Here is a 26191-nt window from a genome sequence, read left to right as displayed (position 1 = left end):
AGGAACAAACATAGCACAACCAGTCCCCTCCACAGTTGATGTTCCAATTGAGCCCCTTCTGAACTTTCCTCATCAGTGCAACCTTCTATTCCCTTCCCCCTCATGTTCATGTCCAGCTTCCCCATAAATCTATCCATACTCTTTATTTCAACTCTTCTGTGTGATAGCAAGTTTCACATGCACAGTAAAGATCAGAGATATTCAAGTGGACTTTCTGAATGTTAAGTGAGAATCATAATTCTCAGTGGCAGTACTTATGATGGTATTGGTATGGGTGATGGTATTGTGAGTATCATCTGGGACATGGAGTACATTTTGTACTACATTTGATACTCACAGGTCCATTGCTCACTTTGACCAAATTGTCATCTTGTCATCAAACACTCAACACTTGCAACCAGGCTCTTGGCTGCTGGCATTGATCTCCCAGGGTCATCTGTTCTCTATCCACTATGATTGTATCTCCTCAGTTCCACCTCCTTTGTCAAGGCCTGTAATACAACATCAAAAAATCATGGAGTCTACTCCTTTCTGTGTTGCCCAAATGTCTTCTGGTACCTGATCTCCTCATTTCGAGATGTAGGCTAACTTGCAAAGCTGGCATGCATTATGATCCTAACATCATTTTTGGATGCCATTGAATTTGCATTATTGGGGTTTTCACTGCCTTGATAACAATTGCAAGATTTTACAAGGCTATTGTACTTATAAATATCCTGTATTAAATACATTATTTAAAAATGTTTTCTGTTTGTTAGATTTTCCCTGAATTTCTTTCAGCTTACTGTTTTCAATCAAAGGAATTTGTGGTAAACATAGACAAGTGGTTCCCAAAGTGGATGACATCATCCCTCCCCTGGGGATGGTGGGAGTTTCCAAGGGGATGGTAAAGATAAAGTGGGTGGTGGGGGGTGCTCTGTAGCAAGGGGGAGGGCAGCTGAGGAATTACAGGTTTAATTTAAGTAATGAATATCTACGTAGCAGCATTTGATCCTCAGTGCCTCATAATTGATTACAATGATCACGTAATCACCTCATCACTTGCTAACCCACCGTTCTCTTAGACTTTGCTCGAAGTGCATGATAGTTGTTGAAAAACAATATGATACTTCTGCGCTTTGGCATACTATGAGAAATTTGGATTGAAGAAGTCATGTTATTTCTAGGCCCAGCCCAGGCATTATTGCTGTTCACTACTGTGGTACAGTATTAGCTAGTATGATTCCCATACTCCAAGCACACAGTGATGCAATTCCTGTGAATTAGGCTTTGGCGTTCATTGGAAGAAAGCTTAAAAATTGACCCTTTTGAATGGTCTAATCCACATTTCTCTAGCCCGTGGCACACCTGAGATATAGCTGCTCCACCCATGTACCTTCAGGCAGAGAGTCAGGTTTTACCTGAGCTGTGATTATATCATAACTTTCCTCTTTATTGATCGCAGCACTTGAGGATGGACTTAAGCAAGAGGTGATAGATCTTGGTTGTTAATTCATAATGAAAATGGCAGAAGCAGACCGGGTGAAAAAGAAGTGTGAACAATATAGTGTGGAGTATCTGAAATATTGATTATACCAGAAATCATGCAACCAACAGCAGCCAATGTGTCTATTGTGTGAAAAGGTTTTATTCAAAGGAGGCAATGAAGTCATCCAGGCTTCTTGAACATTTGAAGAGAATACACTCTGGTTTATTTTCAGTCGCTTCATGAAAACGTTCAGAAGTGGAAAACACTTCAAAACATGTTTGCCATCACTTCACAACAAACAGTGACAGTTTGTGTGCTTCATACATCATTCCATTGCTCATTGCTGAATCTGGAAAGCCTCATACAATTGGAGAAGTACTGATTCTGCCAGCAGTAAGGGAGGTTCTGAGTACAGATTTGCATAAGTCATCAGACCAAATAACTAAATTGATTTCACTCAGTGACAACTCTAAATAGATGAAATGTTGAGAATGTGGAAGACATATTGCACAACATACTTAGGACAACAGAGTTTGCTCTGCTGTTGGATGAGTCAATTTTGCCTGGCAACAAATCTCTGCTTCTTTCTTATGTTTGCTTCATAGAAGATGAAAGCATGGTTCAAGAATTGTTATTGCAAAGGGACTGGAAACAGATACAAAGGAGGATTCAATATTTTGAGTTGTTGAAGAATTTTTCAAAGAGAAGGACACTCTGCTCATCAATATTCTTGCTTGTAGCCTGATGGGGCACCACCAACAACAGGACGCCACCATGGGGTTATTGCTTCCTTGAAAAAAAACTGGACGTAAAATATTTACCTTTCACAGACAGCATTTTGTCACAAATACCCTGCATAAATCAGCAAGTACTGTTATCGCAGCGGTAAATAAAGTCAAGTCGCATGCTCTCAATTCTTCACTATTTTGAGAGCTTTGTATTGAGAATTGTGAACAGTTTGAATGTTTGCTCTTGCACACAGAAGTCAGATGACTCTCAAAAGGAAACTATCTGAGATATTTATGCACTTTTTTAAACTGTGATAAAATTCTTTGAAATTCAAATACTTCATTCAGTAATTAGCTCAAGAATATTAGGCATAACATTGCTTATTTGTCAGAATTCCTTGCAAACTTTAATGAAATCAATCTCCAATTGCAGAGGAAATATAGTGAATCTTATCAAAGTCAATTTCTGAGCCTCTTTGAGTTAGAAGAGAAATTAAAAATACCAGATGATAATCTTCAAGTATACTGCACCCAACTGGGCGAGCTGCAGAGAGATTTCAGGATCTTTTCTCAATCCAAATTCCAGATTGGGTAACAAATCCATTCCAGATGAATTAAGAGGAAGGATGGAGGAAGAACTGATCTCATTACAAAATAACTCTGAGCTGAAGCTGAGGTTAAAAAAAATCATATCAAGACTTTTGGTTGCAGAAAGAAATCTCTGAACGTTATCCTGCACTGTGGTAAAAAGGTCAAGATGTTCTTTATTGCCTTTCCAACATCACATTTAGTGGCGTAAGGTTTCAGTGCAGTCGCCTAACTTATTTCAAAGCAACAAAACAGACTCCAAATGACTGAATCTGGGGATCCGAGACTCCATCTGAGTGACATTCAGCCTGATTTCACTGTACCAAGCCCATCTATCATGTTGAAAACTGAAAGAGCAATGAAGTAGTGAATAGTTGCACTACTAGTATCCTCTAAAATTGTTTATGAAAATTGTGTTTACTGTAGTTAAATCAAGAGATAATTGTATTTGTAGCTTTAAATAGATTTGAATATGTTTGCAATTATTTGTCACTGCAGAGAATTTGCAGTTCCTATGATTTGTTTATATATTGAGGTACAGCGTGGAACAGGCACTTTGGCGCTTCTACAGCCACCCCCCCCCGCCCCCAGTAAACCCCGACTTAACCCTCGCTTAATCACAGGACAATTTACGATGACTAATTAACCTACTAATCAGCATGTCCTTGGAATGTGGGAGGAAACCGGAGCACCCAGAGAAAATGTAGGGGCATGGGAACCGAACTGAAGTGGCAGAGGAAAGGGAGGTTGGCTCACAAATAGAGGAAGTTTGGAAACAGTGTGAAAGGGAGGATAGGCAGGTGATAGAGAAGGGATGCATTCAGTCCAATGGTTTGAGATGTGTATTTTAATGCTAGGAGTATCATGAATAAAGCAGATGAGCTTAGAGTGTGGATCAGCACTTGGAGCTATGACGTTGTGGCCATTACAGAGACACAGAGACTTGGATGGTGCAGGGGCAGGAATGGCTACTTCAAGTGCCAGGCTTTAGATGTTTCAGAAAGGATAGGGAGGGAGGCAAAGGAGGTGGGGGTGTGGCACTGTTGATCAGCGATAGTGCCAAGGCTGCAGGAAAGGAGGAAGTCATGGATGGGTTGTCTACGGAGTCTCTGTGGGTGGAAGTTAGGAACAGGAAGGGGTCAATATCAGTAAATTAAACTACAAAGTTTAAATTTTTTAAGCCTTCTTTGAGTGATCAAATTTTTCTACTTTGGAAAAATAAAGGTATTAATTCTTTTTTGGATTTATTTAAAGAAGATAGATTGATGTCCTTTGAACAATTAATTGATAAATATTCTCTTTCATACTCACACTTTCTGCAATACCTTCAAGTTAGACATTTTTTACAAAAATATTTAAGTAATTTCCCTTACATATTGGAGGCTGACCTGTTAGATGCTATTGTGAGTATGAATCCTTTGATTAAGGGTTCTATTGGAAGAATTTATAATTTACTATTACAATGGGATAAGCGTCCTTTGTCTAAGATTAAACAGGATTGGGAAAAGGAACTTAATTTGACTTTTATGAGGCAGGATTGGATGCGGATATTGAAGTTGGTTAACTCTTCAATTTGTGCTAGCCATTCATTGATACAATTTAAAATTGTACATCGTTATCATTTGACAAAGGAGAGACTCTCTAAAATCTTTCCTAATGTTGATAGTCATTGTGATGGATGTAAAACTGAGATAGCTACACTGACACATATGTTTTGGTCTTGTTCTATATTGGAACAGTTCTGGAAGTCGGTTTTCTCAACAATTTCTAAAGCACTTAAAATTAATTTACAACCTAATAAATTAACTGTGCTTTTTGGAATAGTTCCTCAAAATATTCTTGGTATTTCTGTGTCTGACCAACATGTTATTGCATTTGTTACATTGATAGGTAGGAGGGCCATTTTGTTGAAGTGGAAGGATACATCAGCTCCCACTTTGTCACAATGGTTCTCTCAAGTGATGCTATGTCTTAGTTTGGAGAAAATTAGAAGTCGAATCTTTGAACCTTTATTTGATTTTGAGAAAAGATGGGGCTCATTTGCTCGTTATTATCATTTGAGTTAATTGATACAATTTTTCCACGATCTAATTGTAAATTTTCTTAGTATATTTTCTTTTCTTGCTGGCGGTTTGATGTTTATTTTTAGAAGCTTTTTGTATGATGCATGACTCCGGGGTTGTACACCTAATGGGTTCTCTTTTTTTCTTACTTTTCTGCTCAGTAGGTTTTTTTTGTTATCACAAAATTTTGTTTTCAATCTTTAAGATGATGGTTTTTTTTGAGGCATTGTAGGTGTTGTTACTTCGATGTGCTCATGTTATTTTTCCTATATATACAATAAAAAGATTTGAAAAGAAAGGAAGGGGTCAATAACTCTACTGGGTATTTTTTATAGACCACCCAATAGTAACAGGGACATCGAGGAGCAGATCGAGAGACAGATTTTGGGAAGTTGTAATAATAACAGGGTTGTGTGGTGGGAGATTATAATTTTCCAAATATTGATTGACATCTCCTTAGAGTGAGGGGTTTAGTTGGGGTGGAGTTTGTTAGGTGTGTTCAGGAAGGTTGCTTAACACAATATCTAGATCAGCTTACAAGAAGAGAGGCTGTACTTGATCTGGTATTGGGAAATGAACATAGTCAGGTGTCAGGTCTCTCAGTAGGAGAGCATTTTGGAGATAGCGATCACAATTCTATCTCCTTTGCTATAACATTGGAGAGAGATAGGAACAGACAAGTTAGGGAAATGTTTAATTAGAGTAACGGGAACTACGAGGCTATCAGGCAGGAACTTGGAAGCATAAATTGGAAACAGATGTTCTCACAGAAGAAATGTGGCAAATGTTCAGGGGATATTTGCGTGGGGTTCTGCATAGGTACGTTCCAATGAGACAGGGAAAGGATTGTAGGGTAGGAGATCCGTAGTCCACAAAGGCTGTTGTAAATCTAGTCAAGAAGAAAAGAAGAGCTTACGAAAGGTTCAAAATGCTAGGTAATGATATAAATCTAGAAGATTATAAGACTAGCAGGAAGAGCTTAAGAATGAAATTAGGAGAGCCAGAAGGGGCCATGAGAAGGCCTTGGCGGACAGGATTAAGGAGAACCGCAAGGCATTCTACAAGTATGTGAAGAGCAAGAGGATAAGATGTGAGAGAGTAGAACCAATCAAGTGTGACAGTGGAAAAGTGTGTACGGAACCGGAGGAGATAGCGGAGGCACTTAATGAATACTTTGCTTCAGTATTCACTAAGAGAAAGGATCTTGGCGACTGTAGGGATGACTTGCAGTGGACTGAAAAGCTTGAGACTGTAGATATTAAGAAAGAGGATGTGCTGGAGCTTTTGGAAAGCATCAAGTTGAATAAGTCATCGGGACAGGACGAGATATACCGCAGGTTACTGTGGGAAGTGAGGGAGGAGATTGCTGAGCCTCTGGCAATGACCATTGCATCATCAATGAGGATGGGTGAGGTTCTGGAGGATTGGAGGGTTGCGGATGTTGTTCCCTTATTCAAGAAAGGGAGTTGAGATAGCCCAGGAAATTATAGACCAGTGAGTCTTACTTCAGTGGTTGGTAAGTTGATGGAGAAGATCCTGAGAGACAGGATTTATGAACATTTGGAGAGGCATAATATGATTAGGAATCGTCAGCATGGCTTTGTCAAAGGCAGGTCGTGCTTTACGAGCCTGGTTGAATTTTTTGAGGATGTGACTAAGCACATTGTTGAAGTTAGAGCAGTAGATGTAGTGTATATAGATTTTAGCAAGGCATTTGATAAGGTACCCCATACAAGGCTTATTGAGAAAGTAAGGAGGCATGGGATCCAAGGGAACATTGCTTTGTGGATACAGAACTGGCTTGCCCACAGAAGGCAAAGAGTGGTTGTAGATGGGTCATATTCTGCATGGAGGCTGGTGACCAGTGGTGTACCTCAGGGATCTGTTCTGGGACCCCTACTCTTGGTGATTTTTATAAATGGCCTGGATGAGGAAGTGGAGGAATGGGTTAGTAAATTTGCTGATGACACAATGGTTGGGGGCGTTGTGGATAGTGTGGAGGGCTGTCAGAGGTCACAACAGGATATTGAAAGGATGCAAAACTGGGCTGAGGAGTGGCATATAGAGTTCAACCCAGATAAATGTGAAGTGGTTTATTTTGGTAGGTCAAATATGATGGCAGAATATAGCATTAATGGTAAGACTCTTGGCAGTGTGGAGGATCAAAGTGTTCTTGGGGTCCGAGTCCATAGGACTCTCAAAGCTGCCATATAGGTTGACTCTGTGGTTAAGAAGGCATACGGTTAATTGGCCTTCATCAACCATGGGATTGAGTTTAAGAGCCGAGAGGTAATGATGCAGGTAATGACCCTAGTCAGACCCCACTTGGAGTACTGTGCTCAATTCTGGTCGCCTCACTATGGGAAGGATGTGGAAACCATAGAAAGGGCGCAGAGGAGATTTACAAGGATGTTGCCTGGATTGGGGAGCATGCCTTATGAGAATAGGTTGACTGAACTTGGCCTTCTCTCCTTGGAACAATGGCGGATGAGAGGTGACTTGATATAGGTGTACAAGATAATGAGAGGCATTAATTGTGTGGATGGTCAGAGGCTTTTTCCGAGGGCTGAAATGGCTATCACGAGAGGGCATAGTTTTAAGGTGCTTGGAAGTAGGTACAGAGGAGATGTCAGGGGTAAGTTTTTTACGCAGAGAGTGGTGGGTGTGTGGAAAGGGCTGCCGGCGGCGGTGGTGGAGGCAGAAATGATAGGGTGTTTTAAGAGACTCCTGGATAGGTACATGAGGCTTAGAAAGATAGAGGGCTATGGGTAAAGTTTAGGTAGTTCTAAGGTAGGGACATGTTCGGCACAGCTTTGTGGGCTGAAGGGCCTGTATTGAGCTGTAGGTTTTCTATGTTCCTATGAAACATAGTCGGGGGAGAACGTACAAACACCTTATAGGCAGTGGCAGGAATCTTTCACTGTGCATCGTAAATCAAAATTCTTTATAGTTGTTTTGTAATGGCCGGAAATGGAAAGGGAGTTGTTGGAGACCTGGTCTGGAAACCAAGGGAGCAGTGACCCAGAAAAGTTTAGGAACCACTGATATAGATGAAAACAGTATCGAAGCAAGAAAGTTGTGCTGGCTAATGGAAGAGAATTTGTTTCTCTTGCAGAGGTTCTTGTCTTTGAGACATGGTATAAATGACCTAACTCTGAGTTTCATTATTCAGTAGCTTCTCTTTTTTCCAGATCCAACCTCTGTATCATTGATTTAATTACGAAACAGGAAATGAAGATATCCTCATTTGTTTCTTATATATAATATTTAATCTTCATCTGAATCCACAAAATATATACATATTACATCCTGTATAAGCAGCAATATATGCTTAATTATAGAAGTGTTAAATATTGCATAATAACCTTGTTTCTAATGTCTATGAAAACCAAATTGAACTGATAATAGATACGGGTTTATAAAATAGAATTACTGCGTTGGGTTCTTGATGGTTGCCTTGGATATGGTGCCCAGAAGAACATATAGAATTTTGATTCTGTATGATTTTATGACCCTATATTCTTCCATAAGAATAGAAGTATAGGTTATTGTTGAAGTTTAAAATAGACAGCAGACAACTTTTTTGATCTTCTTTTGGAGATGATGAGATTGAAATATATCTTTCATTGCTTTGGATAAACTTGCATATGTACTAATTGTAGCAACACACATCAAAGTTGCTGGTGAACGCAGCAGGCCAGGCAGCATCTGTAGGAAGAGGTGCAGTCGACGTTTCAGGCCGAGACCCTTCGTCAGGACTAACTGAAGGAAGAGTGAGTAAGGGATTTGAAAGTTGGGGGGGGAGGGGGAGATGCAAAATGATAGGAGAAGACAGGAGGGGGAGGGATGGAGCCAAGAGCTGGACAGGTGATAGGCAAAAGGGATATGAGAGGATCATGGGACAGGAGGTCTGGGAAGAAAGACGGGGGGGGGACCCAGAGGATGGGCAAGAGGTATATTCAGAGAGAGAGGGAGAAAAAGGAGAGTGAGAGAAAGAATGTGTGCATAAAAATAAGTAACAGATGGGGTACGAGAGGGAGGTGGGGCATTAGCGGAAGTTAGAGAAGTCGATGTTCATGCCATCAGGTTGGAGGCTACCCAGACGGAATATAAGGTGTTGTTCCTCCAACCTGAGTGTGGCCTCATCTTTACAGTAGAGGAGGCCGTGGATAGACATGTCAGAATGGGAATGGGATGTGGAATTAAAATGTGTGGCCACTGGGAGATCCTGCTTTCTCTGGTGGACAGAGCGTAAGATGTTCAGCAAAGCGGTCTCCCAGTCTGCGTCGGGTCTCGCCAATATATAAAAGGCCACATCGGGAGCACCGGACGCAGTATATCACCCCAGTCGACTCACAGGTGAAGTGTTGCCTCACCTGGAAGGACTGTTTGGGGCCCTGAATGGTGGTAAGGGAGGAAGTGTAAGGGCATGTGTAGCACTTGTTCCGCTTACACGGATAAGTGCCAGGAGGGAGATCAGCGGGGAGGGATGGGGGGGACGAATGGACAAGGGAGTTGCGTAGGGAGCGATGCCTGCAGAATGCAGAGAGAGGGGGGGAGGGAAAGATGTGCTTAGTGGTGGGATCCCGTTGGAGGTGGCGGAAGTTACGGAGAATAATATGTTGGACCCGGAGGCTGGTGGGGTGGTAGGTGAGGACCAGGAGGACCCTATTCCTAGTGGGGTGGCGGGAGGATGGAGTGAGAGCAGATTTACGTGAAATGGGGGAGATGCATTTAAGAGCAGAGTTGATAGTGGAGGAAGGGAAGCCCCTTTCTTTAAAAAAGGAAGACATCTCCCTCGTCCTAGAATGAAAAGCCTCATCCTGAGAGCAGATGCGGCGGAGACGGAGGAATTGCGAGAGGGGGATGGCATTTTTGCAAGAGACAGGGTGAGAAGAGGAATAGTCCAGATAGCTGTGAGAGTTAGTAGGCTTATAGTAGACATCAGTGGATAAGCTGTCTCCAGAGACAGAGACAGAAAGATCTAGAAAGGGGAGGGAGGTGTCGGAAATGGACCAGGTAAACTTGAGGGCAGGGTGAAAGTTGGAGGCAAAATTAATAAAGTCAACGAGTTCTGCATGCGTGCAGGAAACAGCGCCAATGCAGTCGTCGATGTAGCGAAGGAAAAGTGGGGGACAGATACCAGAATAGGCACGGAACATAGATTGTTCCACAAACCCAACAAAAAGGCAGGCATAGCTAGGACCCATACGGGTGCCCATAGCTACACCTTTAGTTTGGAGGAAGTGGGAGGAGCCAAAGGAGAAATTATTAAGAGTAAGGACTAATTCCGCTAGACGGCGCAGAGTGGTGGTAGAGGGGAACTGATTAGGTCTGGAATGTGTTCTTGTTTAACTTTGCTTCTAAGATTGATAAATGAAGCTGAAGTTCGAAGCAGAAATTAAAGTGGCTGTGAATGAGCTTATGCTCAATTGACTCCTGCTGGGAGTGGATCCACTGGTTTTGTACAAAAGCTTGTGTCTGTTTCTAGGTTGCAGATGTTGGCTGATTGCATTTAGACACGGAATATTATGCCAAACCCAATGCTGGCTTCAACCAAAGAGCATGAAATAGCAATCAGGAGTTAAAATTTAGCTTGACTTTCTACCCTTTAAATTAGAAGGGTGTATGATAATATATGCTGAGATTCTGTCCAGATCTTTATGCCCATTACCTGCCAAATGAGACAGCTGAGGCATTTCTGTCAGGGATCTAAAATGAAATAACCCTGTGTTGAACCATGCCCTCTTCACACAATTACTACTTTTTACATAAAATAGCAAGATATAATTATGTAAAGATGGAGTCAACCGAGTTGTAGAGTGTTCTTGCTGGTGTTTGTCCTCTTTCATTGTGGAATTGAAGTTATTTACATGGAAGCTATTTCACTGTTTAAATGATGTAAGGCTGACTTTGGCCTGTGATTATTTTGACCAACATTTGATCACAATCAATTGCCACAAGGTTTTCAACAATCGTACATGTCTATAATATGAGAAATTTTGATCAGAGATGATCCTTTCACTATCAGTCCTTGAAGACAGCTTTTTTGATCTTCTTTTGGAGACAATGAGATTGAAATGTATCCTCCATTGCTTGGGATAAGCATGTGTATGTAATATTTATTCTGGTTGAAATTTGCTTCCAAGCTGAATTTCAGAAGCAGACAACAGATAGCTGACACTACTAAATCGCCAAGTGTCTTCATTAAAATGGCTGCCCCAATTAGCCAAAATTGCATGGAAGTAGTTAAAAAGGTATAACCACACAAACTAACTTCAACTGAGTAACAAATGTTGTATTTAAATGACATACAGAACAAATTAGAACAGTACCCCTACACTATAGGATGAGAAAGCTATATATTAGCTCCAAATTGTTTTTTGACAAAGGAATTCAGTGTATGCTGATGTGTTCTTTTGATTGACTGTAAATGAACAAGATCAGCGCAGACGTCTACGGCAGATAATGGATTGCCTTCATACAATCCTTTTGACGATGGCATCCTGCAAATCTTCAGTTTAATTGTAACATTTAAGATTATTCTTAACACCTTCAAATTCTTCATTGTTCCTGTAGTTGAAGTAGTGAAATTGCTTCATTTGAACTCCCAGCCATTTTTCATATCTCCAGGCCTGAATGCTTGAAACCACAGTGAACAAAACAGTTCTGAATTGTCTTACTGCTTATTTCTCGCTAACTATGAGTGACAAAAGTCACAAACATTCAAGTGATGCTATTTAAAAACTGTTTGCTCTAAGCACAGTGTAGTGTCTAAGGGTCACGCAAGTACTCACAACTGACACTAGTTAGAAACTGATCGGCAACAGTCTCCTGTATCAATTAAGCGACATAGTGTCCCAAATAAACAAAGGGAATCCTGGCTACTTTCTCAATTAGTTTTGGTTCTTTAAGGATTGTCCTAAATAAGCGGCTGCCCTGATTAACCAATGGCCCAATTAACTGGACTCCACTATATAAGAAATTGAGATCAAAGATGACCCTTTCAATATCAGTCCCTGAAAACACTGTTTAACAATCACTCTGACTCTTGTATCTGAAGTTCCTCAGCGGGATTCTGTTGAATAGCTTGCCCAGTATCAATTTCTTTACCTGGGATAATTATAATTTCCTTCTAGGTAAAATATTCAAAATATCTATCACAAACTTGACAGGGTAATTATTCATCCTATTGAGTACTCCTTCTACATGTGTATTTTGAACTCTGCTTCTGAGGTTTTGTCCCATTGACATCAAAGGATCTAATTTTCAATGTGCAAATAATGTCATATCACATACTTAGAAAATATAAGAACTATTTCCCCATTTCACAACAAGCACAGCGAAGAATACGACAGTTGAAGTTTATTGACATTGATATAGCTGTTGTTTTAAAGTAGGACTGTGGTAAGACAGACTAAAGGATGCACACACATCTTTTTTGTATGTTTATCTATGTTTAAAACAATATTTAAACTGTGGGCAGCAGGGTAGTGCAGTGGTTAGTGCATCACTTTACAGCCCCATCACCGGGAGTTCAATTCCTGCTCAAACACAAAATACTCTGCAGATGCTGGGGTCAAAGCAACACTCACAACAAGCTGGAGGAACTCAGCAGGTCGGGCAGCATCTGTGGAAATGATCAGTCAACGTTTTGGGCCAGAACCCTTTGTCAGGACTGAAGAGGGAGGGGGCAGAGGCCCTATAAAGAAGGTGTGGGGAGGGTGGGAAGGAGAAGGCTGGTAGGTTCCAGGTGAAAAACCAGTAAGGGGAAAGATAAAAGGATGGAGGAGGGGAAGTAGGGAGGGGATAGGCAGGAAAGGTGAAGAAGGAATAGGGGAAAGCACAATGGGTAGTAGAAGGAGGCGGAACCATGAGGGAGGTAGTAGGCAGCTGGGGGAGGAGGCAGAGTGAAACAGGGATGGGGGGAAGGGAGGGGGAGGGAATTACCGGAAGTTGGAGAATTTATGTTCATACCAAGGGGCTGGAGACTACCTAGACAGTATATGAGGTGTTGCTCCTCCATCCTGAGTTTAGCCTCATCATGGCAGTAGACGAGGCTATATATGGACATATCTGAATGGGAATGTGAAGCAGAGTTGAAGTGGGTGGCAAATGGGAGATCCTGTCTGTTGTGGTGGATGGAGCGGAGGTGCTTGACGAAGCGGTCCCCCAATCTGCGTCGGGTTTCACCGATGTAGAGAAGGCCGCACCGGGAGCACCGGATGCAATAGATGACCCCAACAGACTCACAAGTGAAGTGTTGCCTCACCCTGAAGGACTGTTTGGGGCCCTGAATGGTGGCAAGAGAGGAGGTGTAGGGACGGGTGTAGCACTTACACATACAGGGATAAGTGCCGGGTGGGAGATCCGCGGGGGATTGGGGGAACGTGTGGATCAGGGAGTCGCGGAGGGAGCGATCCCTGCCGAAAGCGGAGAGGGAAAGATGTGCTTAGTGGTGGGGTCTTGTTGAAGGTGGTGGAAGTTGCAGAGGATAATTTGCTGGATCCGGAGGCTGGTGGGTTGGTAGATGAGGACAAGGGGTTCAATTCCTGCTTCTGTCTACAAGGAATTTGTATGTTCCCCCTGTGAGGACTCAAGTTTCCTCCAGACGTTCTGGTTTCCTCCCACATTCCAGAGTCATATGGGTTAGTAAGTTAATTGACCACATTAGGAAGGGCCTGTTACCATGCTGTATCTCAAAGTAACAAAATAAAATAAATTAATTCATAATTCATCAGGATGAAGTAGCTTATATGTTTTACAGTACAGTGCCACAATAGTTGGTCTGAGGTAATAGTGGTTGAGAGTCTTTGCAGAGATGCTTGTTTTTGAGTTGACAATTCAATTCATACCCCGTTAACATGTTTGGTATTTTACTTTTATAAAAGAGGATAAGATAATATTTGTGGTCAAGTGAGAGAAATATAAATGCATAAAATCTCACAAGCTCATTTAGGATTTAGAAAGTTTTATATGACATGAATATCAGTGATGTTACAAATCTTGTCTTTGCAATGCATTAAAATGGTAGAGTATTGGGAAAGGAGGGAGCAGGTCCAATGGCACACGCAACTGAATCATGCTGGGACCAAAGTCCTGAAGGATTGTGGAACTAGGGCTGTGGATAAGCTTTCATCTAAATGGTGGGAGGATAGCTTCAACAGCTTGGAAAGTATGGATAAAGTAAAAGGGAAAGAGAGTGCAAGAGGTTTACTGAGGTCTCCAGAATAAAGAATAAGTCAGAAAGTTTAGAAAGTGATAAGAATTTAACTTCATGCAACATGAAGACAAAATTGAAAAGAAGTGTGGTGAATACAGGACTGAAGGTGTTATACTTGAATGCATGCAGCATACAAAATAGGATAGATGCACTTATGGCACAGCTAGAAATTTGCAGAAACGATGTTGTGAGCAATACAGAATTGTGCTTGAAAGAAGATCACAGCCAAGGATACACATCCTATCGAAAAAGACAGGCAAGTGAGTGGGCAGAGGGGTTGGGATGGCTCTGCTGGTAAAAAGTGAAAGCAGATCCTTGAAAAGAAGTGACATAGAATCAGAAGGTCTAGAATCCTTTTGGGTAGAGTGAAAAACCTGGAAGAGTAAAGAATGCCTGATGGGAGTTCAGTACAGGCCTCTGAATAGCCAGAATATGGGACACAAATTACAATAAGAGATTAAAAAAAGCATGTAAAATTGGCAAAAAAAAAGGGGGCAAGTAACAGGATATTATCGGCCAGTTAGCCTGACTTCAGTGGTTGGTAAGATGTTAGAGTATTATTATGGATAGGGTTTCGAGGTACTTGGAAGCACATGATAAAATAGGCTGAAGTCAGCATGGTTTCCTTAAGGGAAAATCTGTTGGAAAACTTTGAGGAATTAACAGGCAGGAAAGACAAAGGAGAGTCAGTGGATGTTGTTTACTTGGATTTGCAGAAGGCCTTTGACAAGGTGCCGCATAAGAGGCTGCTGGGGTGCCTCGACTTCCTCAGGAGTCTGCGAAGATTCGGCATGTCATCAAAAACTTTGCCAAACTTCTATAGATGTATGGTGGAAAGTGTGCTGACTGGCTGCATTATGGCCTGGTATGGGAACACCAGTGCTTTTGAGCAGAAAATCCTACTAAAGGTAGTAGATTTGTTTCAGTACATCATGGGTAAAGCCCTTCCAACCATTGTGCACATCTACGTGAAACGTTCCCATAGCATCCATCATCCGCACCATGTTCCTTGCTTGCTGCTGCCTTCAAGTAGAAGGTACAGGTGCCTCAGGACTCTCACCACCAGGTTCAAGAACAGTTACAGCCCCTCAACCATCAGGCTCTTGAATAAAAGGGGATAGCTACACTCATTCTATTTCTGATGTTCCCACAAATGATGGCCTCATTTTAAGGACTCTTTATCTTGTTAATTCATGCTCTCATTATTTTTTGCTATTTATTTGTGTTTGCATTTGCACAGTTTGAGGTTGGTTGATCCTGTTTACAGATACAGTTCAATAGATTTGCAAAGTATGCCCGCAGGAAAAAGAATCTCAGGGTTGTATGTGGTGACATGTATGTACTCTGATAATAAATTTTACTTGGAACTTTAAACTTTTAAGTAAGATAGGAGCCCATAGTATTACAAAAAAGATCTAGCATGGGATAGAAGATTGATTGGCAGGAGTGAGAATAAAGGGAGCCATTCTGTTTGGCTGCCGGCAACTTGTGGCGTTCCACAGGGGTTGGTGTTGGAACTGCTCCTTTTCACGTTATATGTCAATGATTTGGATGACAGAATTGATGGCTTTGTGGCCAAGTTGCAGAATATACAAAGATAGGTAGAGGGGCAGGGAGTCTGCGGGGGACTTGGACAGGTTAGAAGTGGCAGATAGAATGAAGCATGGGGAATGTATGGTCATCCTTTTTGATAGAAGGTATTAAGGTATAGACTATTTTCTAAAGGGGGAGAAAATTTAGAAATTAAAGATGCAAAGGGACTTGGGAGTTCTTGTGCAGGATTCCTTAAAGGTTAACTTGCAGGTTGAGTTGGTATTAAGGAAGGCATATACAATGTTAGCATTTGTTTCAAGAGGACTCGAATAGAAACGCAAGGATATAATGCTGAGGCTTTGTATGCTGTTGGTCAGACCACATTTGGAGGGGTGTGCTTGCATTGGATAGGGTCTATAGGAGGGTTATAAGAATAGCTCCCAGAAAGAAAGGGTTAACATATGAGGAGTGCTGATGGCACTGGGCTTGTCCTCGCTGGAGTTTAAAAGAATGATGGAGAAATCTCATTGAAACTTACAGAATATTGAAAGTCCTTTACAGAGTAGACATAGACAAGATGTTTTCGATAGAGGGAGAATCTAGGACCGGGGCACAGCCTCAGAGTAGAAGGATATTCCTTTAGAGCAGGAATTCTTTTAGCCAGAGAGTGGTGAATATTTTGGATTTATTTTCGCAGACAGTTATGGAGGCCAAGTCAAGCATATTTAAAAAGGAGGTCAATCTGTTCTTGATTCGTAAGGGCATCAAAAGTTATGTGTAGAAGGCAAGAGAGTGGGTTGACAGGGAATATAAATCAGCAATAATCGAATGGTAGAGCAGACTCGATGGCCCAAATGGTCTAATTCTAGGCTCTCATGTTTTACGGCCTATTGTTCTTAAAATAATTATGTAATGTTTGACAATTGATTTCTATGAGTTACTGTTTTACACCAGAAATTCTGTAACGCACTAGCAAAAGTAATTCTTAAGACTTCCAATAAATGTAAGGCCAAAGTTAACCATTTATTTATTTCCTTTATTTAAAGAGCCTGGTGATCCCTTGGTTCTCTGCAGAGGTGCCAAAAAGAAGGTACACAGCAGTTTTCAGATCAGCTTTGGAGTTGATCAAGGTTTACAACAATTTTCCAGCACATTTTGGTAAGAAAGCTCAATCCTATAGAATCGACATAATTGTGGTTTGCAAAATACACTGCCGAATCATTAATGATGTCTAATGCCAGCCAACCTACTGAGCAACAAGTCACTCCAAGCACAGACCCGACGGAAAAGGATCTTCACAAGGACGATGAACTTACAGCCGATTTAGAAAAACGGAGCAGGAGTGGTATAATAAATGAACCGATAAGCAAAGTTCTAAAAAAACCTCGCTCTTCAACACGCTTTCCAACGTTTGGCAGTGGCAGCTCAATGAACGGGCAACTGCAAAATGGAAATACCTTAGTAAATGGAAAAGATTCAACAGTTCTTCAAAACAGTACTACCTCAAAGCACAAAAGGGCCTCTCACATGTTAGACAAATCCGATAGGTCACTGGAAAGTTCGTCAGAGGCACAGAATGAAGTGCACATCATTCCTTCTACAGATCATCAAAAGCAGGTGGAACCTGAGCACATTTACCTCTCCAGTGAGCGAGAAGCTGGTATTTCTGACATGGAGGTTGTATCAGCAGCTGAAGCAATAAGCAGTCCTGTTGATTTGCCCTTCATGAGTGGCATTCCATTGAATCCGGGTGTTTTTATTATGACTCCCGCCGGGATATTCATGGCAGATAGTGCGCTTCAGATGGCTGGTCTGGTAGAATATCCTTTGCAGAATGACCTTGCTTCCGCTATACATTCTGGAAAGAAGAAGAGAAAGAGATGTGGCATGTGTGAACCCTGCAGAAGAAGATTAAATTGTGAGGAATGCAGTAGCTGTAGAAATCGCAAAACGGGCCACCAAATTTGCAAACTGCGAAAATGTGAGGAACTTAAAAAAAAGCCTACAGCAGCATTGGAGGTAAGAACTACTCATGGCTTTTCCTCAAATACCTTTCTTTAGAGTGAAAAAAAGGTGAAAGATTTCAAGATGCATCAACTTATGAGGAGAAATAATTTGAATATTATTGATGTACATGGTGGTAAATTTTCATGGTTATCCTTGAATGATTTTTACAATCCTCAGCACATCAAGATTGTACTATCATCAAACAGTCATCCCTGGCAATTATGTGATTATAATATTGCTCTTTTTGAAGCATGCCTTTCCTTAAGAGAAAACTTAATCCCTTCATCAGTTTGTACAAAATACAGGTAATTCTCTTTGAGATTACTTTTAACTGCTATAAAGCTGCCATGTATCATTGAACTGACGATCTGGTCTATTCATTGAAAATCATGCAGAATGTATGATACGATTTTGATGTTTTGAACAGTTATTCTTTAAAACAGGTATATTAATATTTTTTAAATTTTACTTTTAAACCCTCCTTTTGGTTGAATACTGTTGTATAAGTATCCTATTTTGTTTAGTTAGCTGTGTTTTTTAATTACTGCTCTGATTTAAAGATTTGTTCTTTGAAAGCATCTAACTAAATAAGAAGTTCATATAATTATGGTTTTTGTTAGTAAGATAGAAGGAATAGAATTATGTACAAGTCTGACCTTCCTTCTGCTAATTTTATGTATTGTCTGAGCCTATCATAAATCATGTATATACTGTAAAATTCCATGCTGTATGTGTTCTGTGGCTTCATGGCCATGCATGTGACAAGCAAGGGAAACTGAGAGAGAATTCAGAAAGTAATCAAGTATGTGCAACAATAAAGTCTTCTGTTAAATTCTGCTACTTAATACACTAAAACGTTGGGATATGCAGCAGAGCTTCAAGCCCCTTGTGTCCAACAAAAAAAGATTTATGGTTCATAGTAATCACAGCCAACAAAATGGTGCTAATTCTTAAACACCAGAGATTCTGCAAATGCTGGAAATCTTGAACAACACACACAAAATGCTGGAAGAACTCAGCAAGGCAGGCAGCATCTATGGAGGGGAATAAACAGTCGAAATTTTAGTAAAGACCCTTCATCAGTTATTACTTTGATTTGAAAAGTACCCATGCATGTGGGCAAGGCTCTCACAAACTATCATGGAAACTTGAATTGTTTGAATCTAATTTTGCCTTTGAAATTCTACCATCTTTTATATCTTTAGGCTGATTTTGAGTGAATTGCACAGAGAACAAAGCAAGAACTCTGAGCCCCCAAAGTGGTCCAGTGTTAATCTCTGCTGTAAGGGAATTTAGTGGAAGCCACTGAGTTACATAATAAGGCCATGTTCACTCAGATTCTTAAAACAAAAATGAAAGCTGAGTTTATGAAAGTCTTAGAGACAACAGATAAGGGGAAAAAAACCTAATTATTGTGCAGCAAAATCAGTAATTGTACTTTATAGTAAATAAAAGTAATTTTAACATGTGTGCTAGTTCATTGACAGCATTTCAATTTCAAAAAAAATGATGAGTGTCTTGTAATAGATTAATACTGTGACATATCTCATATAATATTCACTTGCCAGAATGTATTTCTGATTTTGTTTTTATGGTTCACAACTGGGCACATTCTCATTTCACTTGTAAAAATATGAGGAGTTGATAATGGGAACTAATTTGACCTATTAAACCAGTCAAATATGTGTGTTAAAGAACATTGAAATCTATGGTTACAATATAATCATAAAAATTTAAAATATTTCATCAATTGATGAAGAAAATGAATCTTACAAATAATATTTTCAAATCTGCTCTGTACTATTTCTAAAGGTATACTATTCCTGCTTTTTGGTTGTCTAGAATAAATATCACAATTGGGTTATGTGGAAAATAGTTCTCGTACGATTATCCCTCCTCAAGCAATAAGTGGGCAGAATTCTGGATTGGATCAGTGGATATGTTCAACTCATTTAAAAAAATATATTTTATTAGTTTTATTGGAACAAGGTGACATTGTGGAGCAGCTGGTGGAGCTGTTCTGTCACAGCGTCACTGATCTTTTGCTGTTGATACAAAATAAATACTTAAATTATGTTCTGGAAATTGTTTTTTTTCAAAGTACCTTCCGTGTTGTGGCACTGTCAGAAATGCAGTAGCATTAATACCTTGCTAATTATATCCTTCCCACTTTTAGGCAGCACTTGGAAAGAAAACTTGAATATTCGTGCTGCAATAAGTTAATTTCTGTTGCATTAGAAGTTTTTCTTTATGGCTAATTTTGTGACATTTGGATGTCGTAACAGGTTGCTCCAGTAGCTAAGTCAGGCTCAAAATGGTTCCCTGGTCCTCTGAAGAAGAGAGGATATTTTTCCCTTCAGGCTTCAGCATGGTCAGCTGCTTCTATTTGCAAGAGAGATGCTGCAGCGTGAATAAATTAATTAAAGGATATTATTTCATATCACGCTAGACCTAGATCACTGAGTAACTACTCATTTTATAAATGGTCACTTTGAGACCATGGCGTTTCTTTACATGTTCTGGACAGAGCAGCCTGATATTAGAGTGTCCACTTTATTTTGCTGCATGTTGATAATCTGGACTCAGACCTCTGGGCCGGTCCATCTTCAATAAAGAGGGAGAAATAGGCCAGTTTATTTCATCATCAAGTTTGCAGATGACTATTGATATCCATTACTGTCTGCTGTTGTCTAAACAGCAAATCTGCTTATTAAGGCAGTTTAAGGCCAAACGCAGAGTTCTAGCTGTGTCCTTGAGCAAATGATATCTGTGTCACCCACAGTGATCCACAGCAGAGTGGCTTTATATTTTCTAGTGGTATATTTAGACAAACATTACTGATTGGAACCAATTTAGTGCCGTGTTTAGTGCCTTTTGTAAAAAATAAATGCCTTCATCAATATAGGATTTGTCTCTTTTGGAGGGATTACTTTGATAGGTTATCTCACTAGCAAATACATTTTAAGTTTTGGGGGCACCTCGTTCTAATGAAAGGTTGGGTTAAATTATCATCTTCTTAAAAATAAAATGAAGGTTTATTAAATATTTGTTCTGTACTTTGGAGTTAATTTATGATTGATTATAATAATTCAGATCAAAAGGGGGTTTGATAGTTGATCAATGCATTAGGTATTCTTCAGAAGTGCAAAAGTAGCTGAATCAGTAGTTGAATCCAATTGTTTCAATGTAAGTAAAATTCTGACTTTAAAAAGGTCAGCTTGCCTTAGCTGCTCCCATTGTGCTGTGTTGCAATGAGGTGGCAAATTACTGTTAGCAGGACAGTACGTTTCACCTGGACTTTTGAATAGTTATGCAGCAAATTCTATTTGAGGTTTGGTCAGAGGGGTCCTCAGTTGTGGTATCTCTGCAACAGTAGAGATACTGTGTGAAGAAGCATTATTTATGACAAAATACTATGGAATGGTACTCTTTTACTCTGATATGAAGTACAATCTCCTCCTGAGGGGAATGAAAAAGACATGAGGCTGGACAATTTGAAAATTTGTAATAAAAACTGTTGCCATGGGCAGTAATGTTTTCTTATTGTTAACAACTGGAAATGATGTTACGGAACTGTATTTTGTCACTATCCACTGTGAACTGTGGAGCTCAGAGAGTGAATGCTTATCAAAGGAGGGCGAGTCAATCAAAGTACTGACACATTATTCACTTTTTCACTTTGGAAACCTAAAGAGCAGGCACAAAGAAGCTCCACACGTTGAACCAGTGATGAATAAGTCACGGTTGTTTTTGCTGCCTATTCTGAAAGGAGTACATCTGATGTACTGATATGCTTTTATCCTACAAAATCAGGTAGCTATTCAGAGAAGTAGCATAGCCTCATTGTGTGTTATGTAGTTTATTTGTGCTTTCTCTCTATAACCAGTTGCAGTTAACAATATCTTGCTTTGCAACACTCATGCATGTACATTTATGACAGATTATTGCTTATATTAAATAATGATTTCCCTCTTTTCTGATTGCAGAAAGTGATCCTTCCGTCAGGAGCAGCGTTTCGATGGTTCCAATAGATGTGAGCACGCAATTCCCAGAGTTGTGTCATTAAGTGCAATGTGTCTGCTTGCTTGTATTGTCTCAGGCAAACATTGTCGGCTAAAGTAAATGGACGCACCCTGTGTTTTCTTAGAACCAAAACTCTTTCTGCAACTTTCATTCCAGTTTTTATGGAGGTGAATTTTATGTTGTAAGAATAAATATCTTTAGTCATTGTACAATGTGTCAGTGCTATTACAACAAATCTGTAAAATACAGTACCAAGACAAAATGGGCAGAGTATGGACAATCAGATTTTATTTGTATTTGATGTTGATGTCTGTTATGTATGTTGGAAGGTGCTAGGACTGTTTAGGAAGTTAATTTTACAGATATCTTTTAAGACTAGTTGAACACACTGTTCTAGACATAGCACAATGGCTCAATTACATGCCTTTTTCCAATCTACCTTTCCTCTCCTCTCTATTTTAATGCATATTTCCCCAGTTGTCACGGGGTAGCCATTGCATAATGACACCTCTTGGCATTGGAAACTTGAACACATAAGTAGGCACTAGAATATGATTTTTATATTTTATTTGTAAACGTTTTTGTAAATTACTGATTTAACATCACTGCTGTGGTGGTTCTTTTACCACTGGTTTTCATGTAAAATCACCAGCTTCACACCGATTTGCATGGTGCATTTTGTAATGATTTGGCTGTTTTTGGCTGTTTTGTGTAGAAAATTAGTGTTTCTTTTGTGTGTCCAATTTCATTTTGGGGCACATAGCCTTGCATGTGGCACTTGGCGTCCCTTAAGGTGAGCAGACTGATTTCTGGAAATGCTGTTTAGGAAAGTTGGCTTTTCATGATCCAGCAAATTATTCATTGCTACAAAAATACACTCAATACAATTCTCTTACTTGCCTACAGAATACAGTGCCCCATTAAAGTCTATCCATGGTAAATCACAGGAATCATTGTTTAGTTGCTCTCTCAAACTCATTGTGGCAGTGAGTGCTATTGGTTCACAACACCAGCAACCTGGATTTGATCCTAACCCTCAGTTGCTGCCTGTGTAGAGCTTGCATGTTCTTGTAATAGCGTTGGTTCCTCCTCAATCCAGCCCCCAACCCCAGTGTTTCAGTTTTCTTTCACATCACAGAGACATTTTGGCTATCAGGATAATTGGTTATTGTGAAGTAGCCTCAGTGTTGGTGACTGATGAGAGAATCGGAGGTTGTTAATGGATGAGAGAATACCATACATGGAAATGAGACTATGAATACGATTGGAGGGTTTGCTCTGAGAGCTGATATAAGCTGGATGGACTGAATGGTACCTGACTACATCAGAAGAAAGTATGAGTATTATGAAAATTATGAGGATCAAAAAAAGCACATAACTTTAGAAGCGCTACATATAACAGACCTTCTTTAAGAATGACCAATAAAAAAAAAGAGGCTCCCTGGGTTACAAAAAGCATTAACTTAATGTATTGTAAATCCAAGATTATGCATTCTCTTACATTAAGTTCTATGTGCGTACAAACAATGTCTCCCTGAAAACAAATCTGTCAACTGTACTTGATCATCGATGTCGGTTATAGAGTCTTCAAAGTTTAAAATAACATTCAATAGTTCATGCTGAAAACGTCTGCATGGCTTGATTAAAAAGAAGTTCCTTGTTAGAGTTTTGTTGGTTCTGATGGCATCTGTCTCTTTTACGACCGGATCTGTGGCGACCGGCTGAAATTGAGTGAATTTCTGTTATTGCTGGCACCCACTTGTTTTCCCTTCCTGAAAGGTTGCTCATTTCCAACTTATTAATTAATTGGTAAATGGATAGTTCTCAGGAACGGAACCCCACATAACCCAGGGAGTTATTGTTCTTGGAAGAAACAAAGCAGGAGATTTTCAGTTATCAGATTTTACAGCACTGTAAATAGTATTCTGATGATTAAAACAGCAAGTAAGAACATTTATGATTATGATTATGGAGAGGAGAACAGCTTTTTAATTTTTGATTTACAGGACATTAAAACAATTAATACACAGTAAATATAATGCTTCTGAGCAACTTAATTGCACCTCACCAACTAAGCTCTGAATTCCTAATGTGTTATCAATGCTATCCTCATAAAATTGCATAATTAAATAATTGACTCAATGAATTTTAAATTAGATATATTTAAGCTACATTCACATTAATTATGTTGTATAAATGCAGCCTGTTTCAAACTGCTGTTGCTAGCGCTCTTTATGAGGTAAACATCTCGAGGCTGCTTCCAATCTGACAGAATGGAGAGGTCAAAGACTATTGAATCTCATACTGTTTCCCTTATCGCCACATGAACTGAAGTCCAGGAAGGGTGCATTCTTCATTTGAGTAGAGTTTAGAGTGGACATTTCTCCTCTCTCCAGGTGATCAACTATTGAAAGAGAGCTCCAGATCAGGATACATTCAGGCATACATTGAGCTCTGATTTAGACAGGACAGTTGAATTTACAAGCAGAATGAAGTCAGACAATGTAAATGGGAAGAATGAGCTCGCAGCATATACAATATAAACACACCCTTCTAACACATGCATTTACTCTATTTAAAGAGTCAAAATTCTTATTTGAGAAAGCACTGACATTAGCATCTTGTCTGAAACACAGGGCTTTTGGGATGGTAGGTTGAATGGGAACGAAAACCTTATGTTGTAGGACAAACCAGGCAAAGCAGATAAAATGTGAAAGAAAATAGTGAGGTCTATAATCAACTGGCCACTTGCTGTTGTTTGTGTTTTTTTGCTACCTCCCAGGAGAATCTACAACACTTTCGGAATTCACCATTGTTCAATATGTTTGAAACAAAGAACGGTTGTTGGCTGATAGGTGTTACAAATAGCTGCTAATTTGAACTGGTGGAAATTATCTCTGGCAAAAGCAAAGGCAGAGTGACTGTCAATTTATAATAATACCAATCACTGCTGATCTGCCTTATCCAAAGTAATTGCTATGTTTTAACTTATCATTTTTGAGTAAAAGGTAGGCACAAATATATGACAAAAAACATTTTCCCCAGAAACAAGTTTTAGAATGATAAGTTAGAGGATAAAAGAATGGCTGATGCAATGCATAATTTTTTTTAAATATTCATTTTTGCAAATATTGGTTCAAGGTCATTCATATGATAACATGATTGAACTTCTGTTATAAAGATAGGTTCGTACGAATTTGAAATAATACATAAAACCATCGGTTCTCTTTTTCAGCTTAAGCACTGATTTTTTTTTCTTTCTATTAATTCTGAAAATACTTTCCAAATATTGTGAAAGAGCATTGTATATGATTTGCCAAGAAACTCATAAAGTATATGGATATAGTTTTTTCTGGTTATGTAATTCATTTCAGTGTTGTGAACTGGTCTTAAGGTTTGGTATGTTTAAAGCAAAAACAGCAAAAGAAAATGGAACAAAATATATGCATCAGCAATATGGTGTCTTGTCTGTAGCGATTCTGTATACAAATAAAATAAGTACTGTAAAATTTAGTAAGTTTCTCATATTTGATCATTTGAACAACTGTATGGTTTGAATTCAGTGTTTAAAACATTTGAGTAGAATGTGAAGAGGCATACAAAGTCCAGTGCTGACAATAAAAGCAAGCAATCGGTGAGTTCAAGATGAACTGCTGTGTCTGTAAAACTAATTACTAATTTCTGTATATTGGTGATCTTGTTAAGGTTGTCAGAACTCAGGGGAACAACATTACCAGGGTGATAGTGATTAAGGCTTTGTCCTTCAAGAGGCATACATTATTATTCACAGCTCCTTGAATTTCACATTAGCCCCTTTTAAGTAGGTTTTAAATTAAACGTACATTTACAAATTTGTAGTAAGGGTTTCAGATATCAAAGGGTTAAGCTTGTGTATGTTGAAATCACTCTTTGTAGCTTTATTCTTCGACAAAAAAATAATATTATTCCACATTGGCTAAAGGTTATTAGCAGAACACAGCTAAAAGAAAGTGGCTTCAGAGGTGAGTGCTAATTGTAGCACCCCTTATACTGTAAAGGGAAAGGAGCAGATGTGCTCCTCCTGGTTCCCTCAACATCTCTTGTATCCTGATTGGTTCATGCTGTTACTCCTCCCATCTGTGCCTGTCTTTTCTGGTCGCCCTCTCTCCTAATTTTATTGTCAATTCTACATTATTTCCAAGTTCCCTTGTGTCAATAGGCAGAATGACTCTCACCTCAACTGCTGTCTTTCCTAATGCCGCTAATTTCCAATTTTGGTTCAGTTAAACCCATAACCTCTACAGCAATTTCCTGGTTACTGGAAACTGTGCCAAATGTAGACTTTTACTCATGTCAGGGTATATCCTGAATCTTGGCATCTCTTCACTGGGAAACACTTTAAAATAAATGGTGTGCCTTGTCATTAAAGTCAGTAGAACATGTCCATTTCCCAAATGACTGAAACCTAAAATGACTTACAAAAGCACATGTATATGCTGTTCTGCTCACTCCCTGTAAATATTAGGACCAATTTGTTTAAGACAGGAAATAACCAAATTTTTAAACAAAATATTTGTTT

At 39.5% G+C, this 26191-nt stretch overlaps 1 protein-coding gene across 4 annotated transcripts in view; it reads left to right on the top strand.

Annotated features, from left to right (window-relative positions):
* The window catches only part of cxxc5a (CXXC finger protein 5a), a 30901-nt gene extending 5765 nt beyond the window's left edge, over positions 1 to 25136 (top strand). For all 4 annotated transcript variants that reach the window (XM_063052702.1, XM_063052705.1, XM_063052703.1 and 1 more), the window contains 2 exons: positions 16650 to 17622; positions 21597 to 25136. In XM_063052702.1, coding sequence (XP_062908772.1) covers positions 16828 to 17622; positions 21597 to 21641 — 840 coding nt within the window. In that variant the 5' untranslated portion in view covers positions 16650 to 16827 and the 3' untranslated portion in view covers positions 21642 to 25136. The remainder of the gene's footprint in view (positions 1 to 16649; positions 17623 to 21596) is intronic.
* The last annotated feature ends 1055 nt before the right edge of the window (positions 25137 to 26191 follow it).

The sequence above is a fragment of the Mobula hypostoma genome, chromosome 7, assembly GCF_963921235.1.
Source record: "Mobula hypostoma chromosome 7, sMobHyp1.1, whole genome shotgun sequence".
Taxonomy (NCBI): domain Eukaryota; kingdom Metazoa; phylum Chordata; class Chondrichthyes; order Myliobatiformes; family Myliobatidae; genus Mobula; species Mobula hypostoma.
This window is presented reverse-complemented; position numbering and strand designations above follow the sequence as displayed.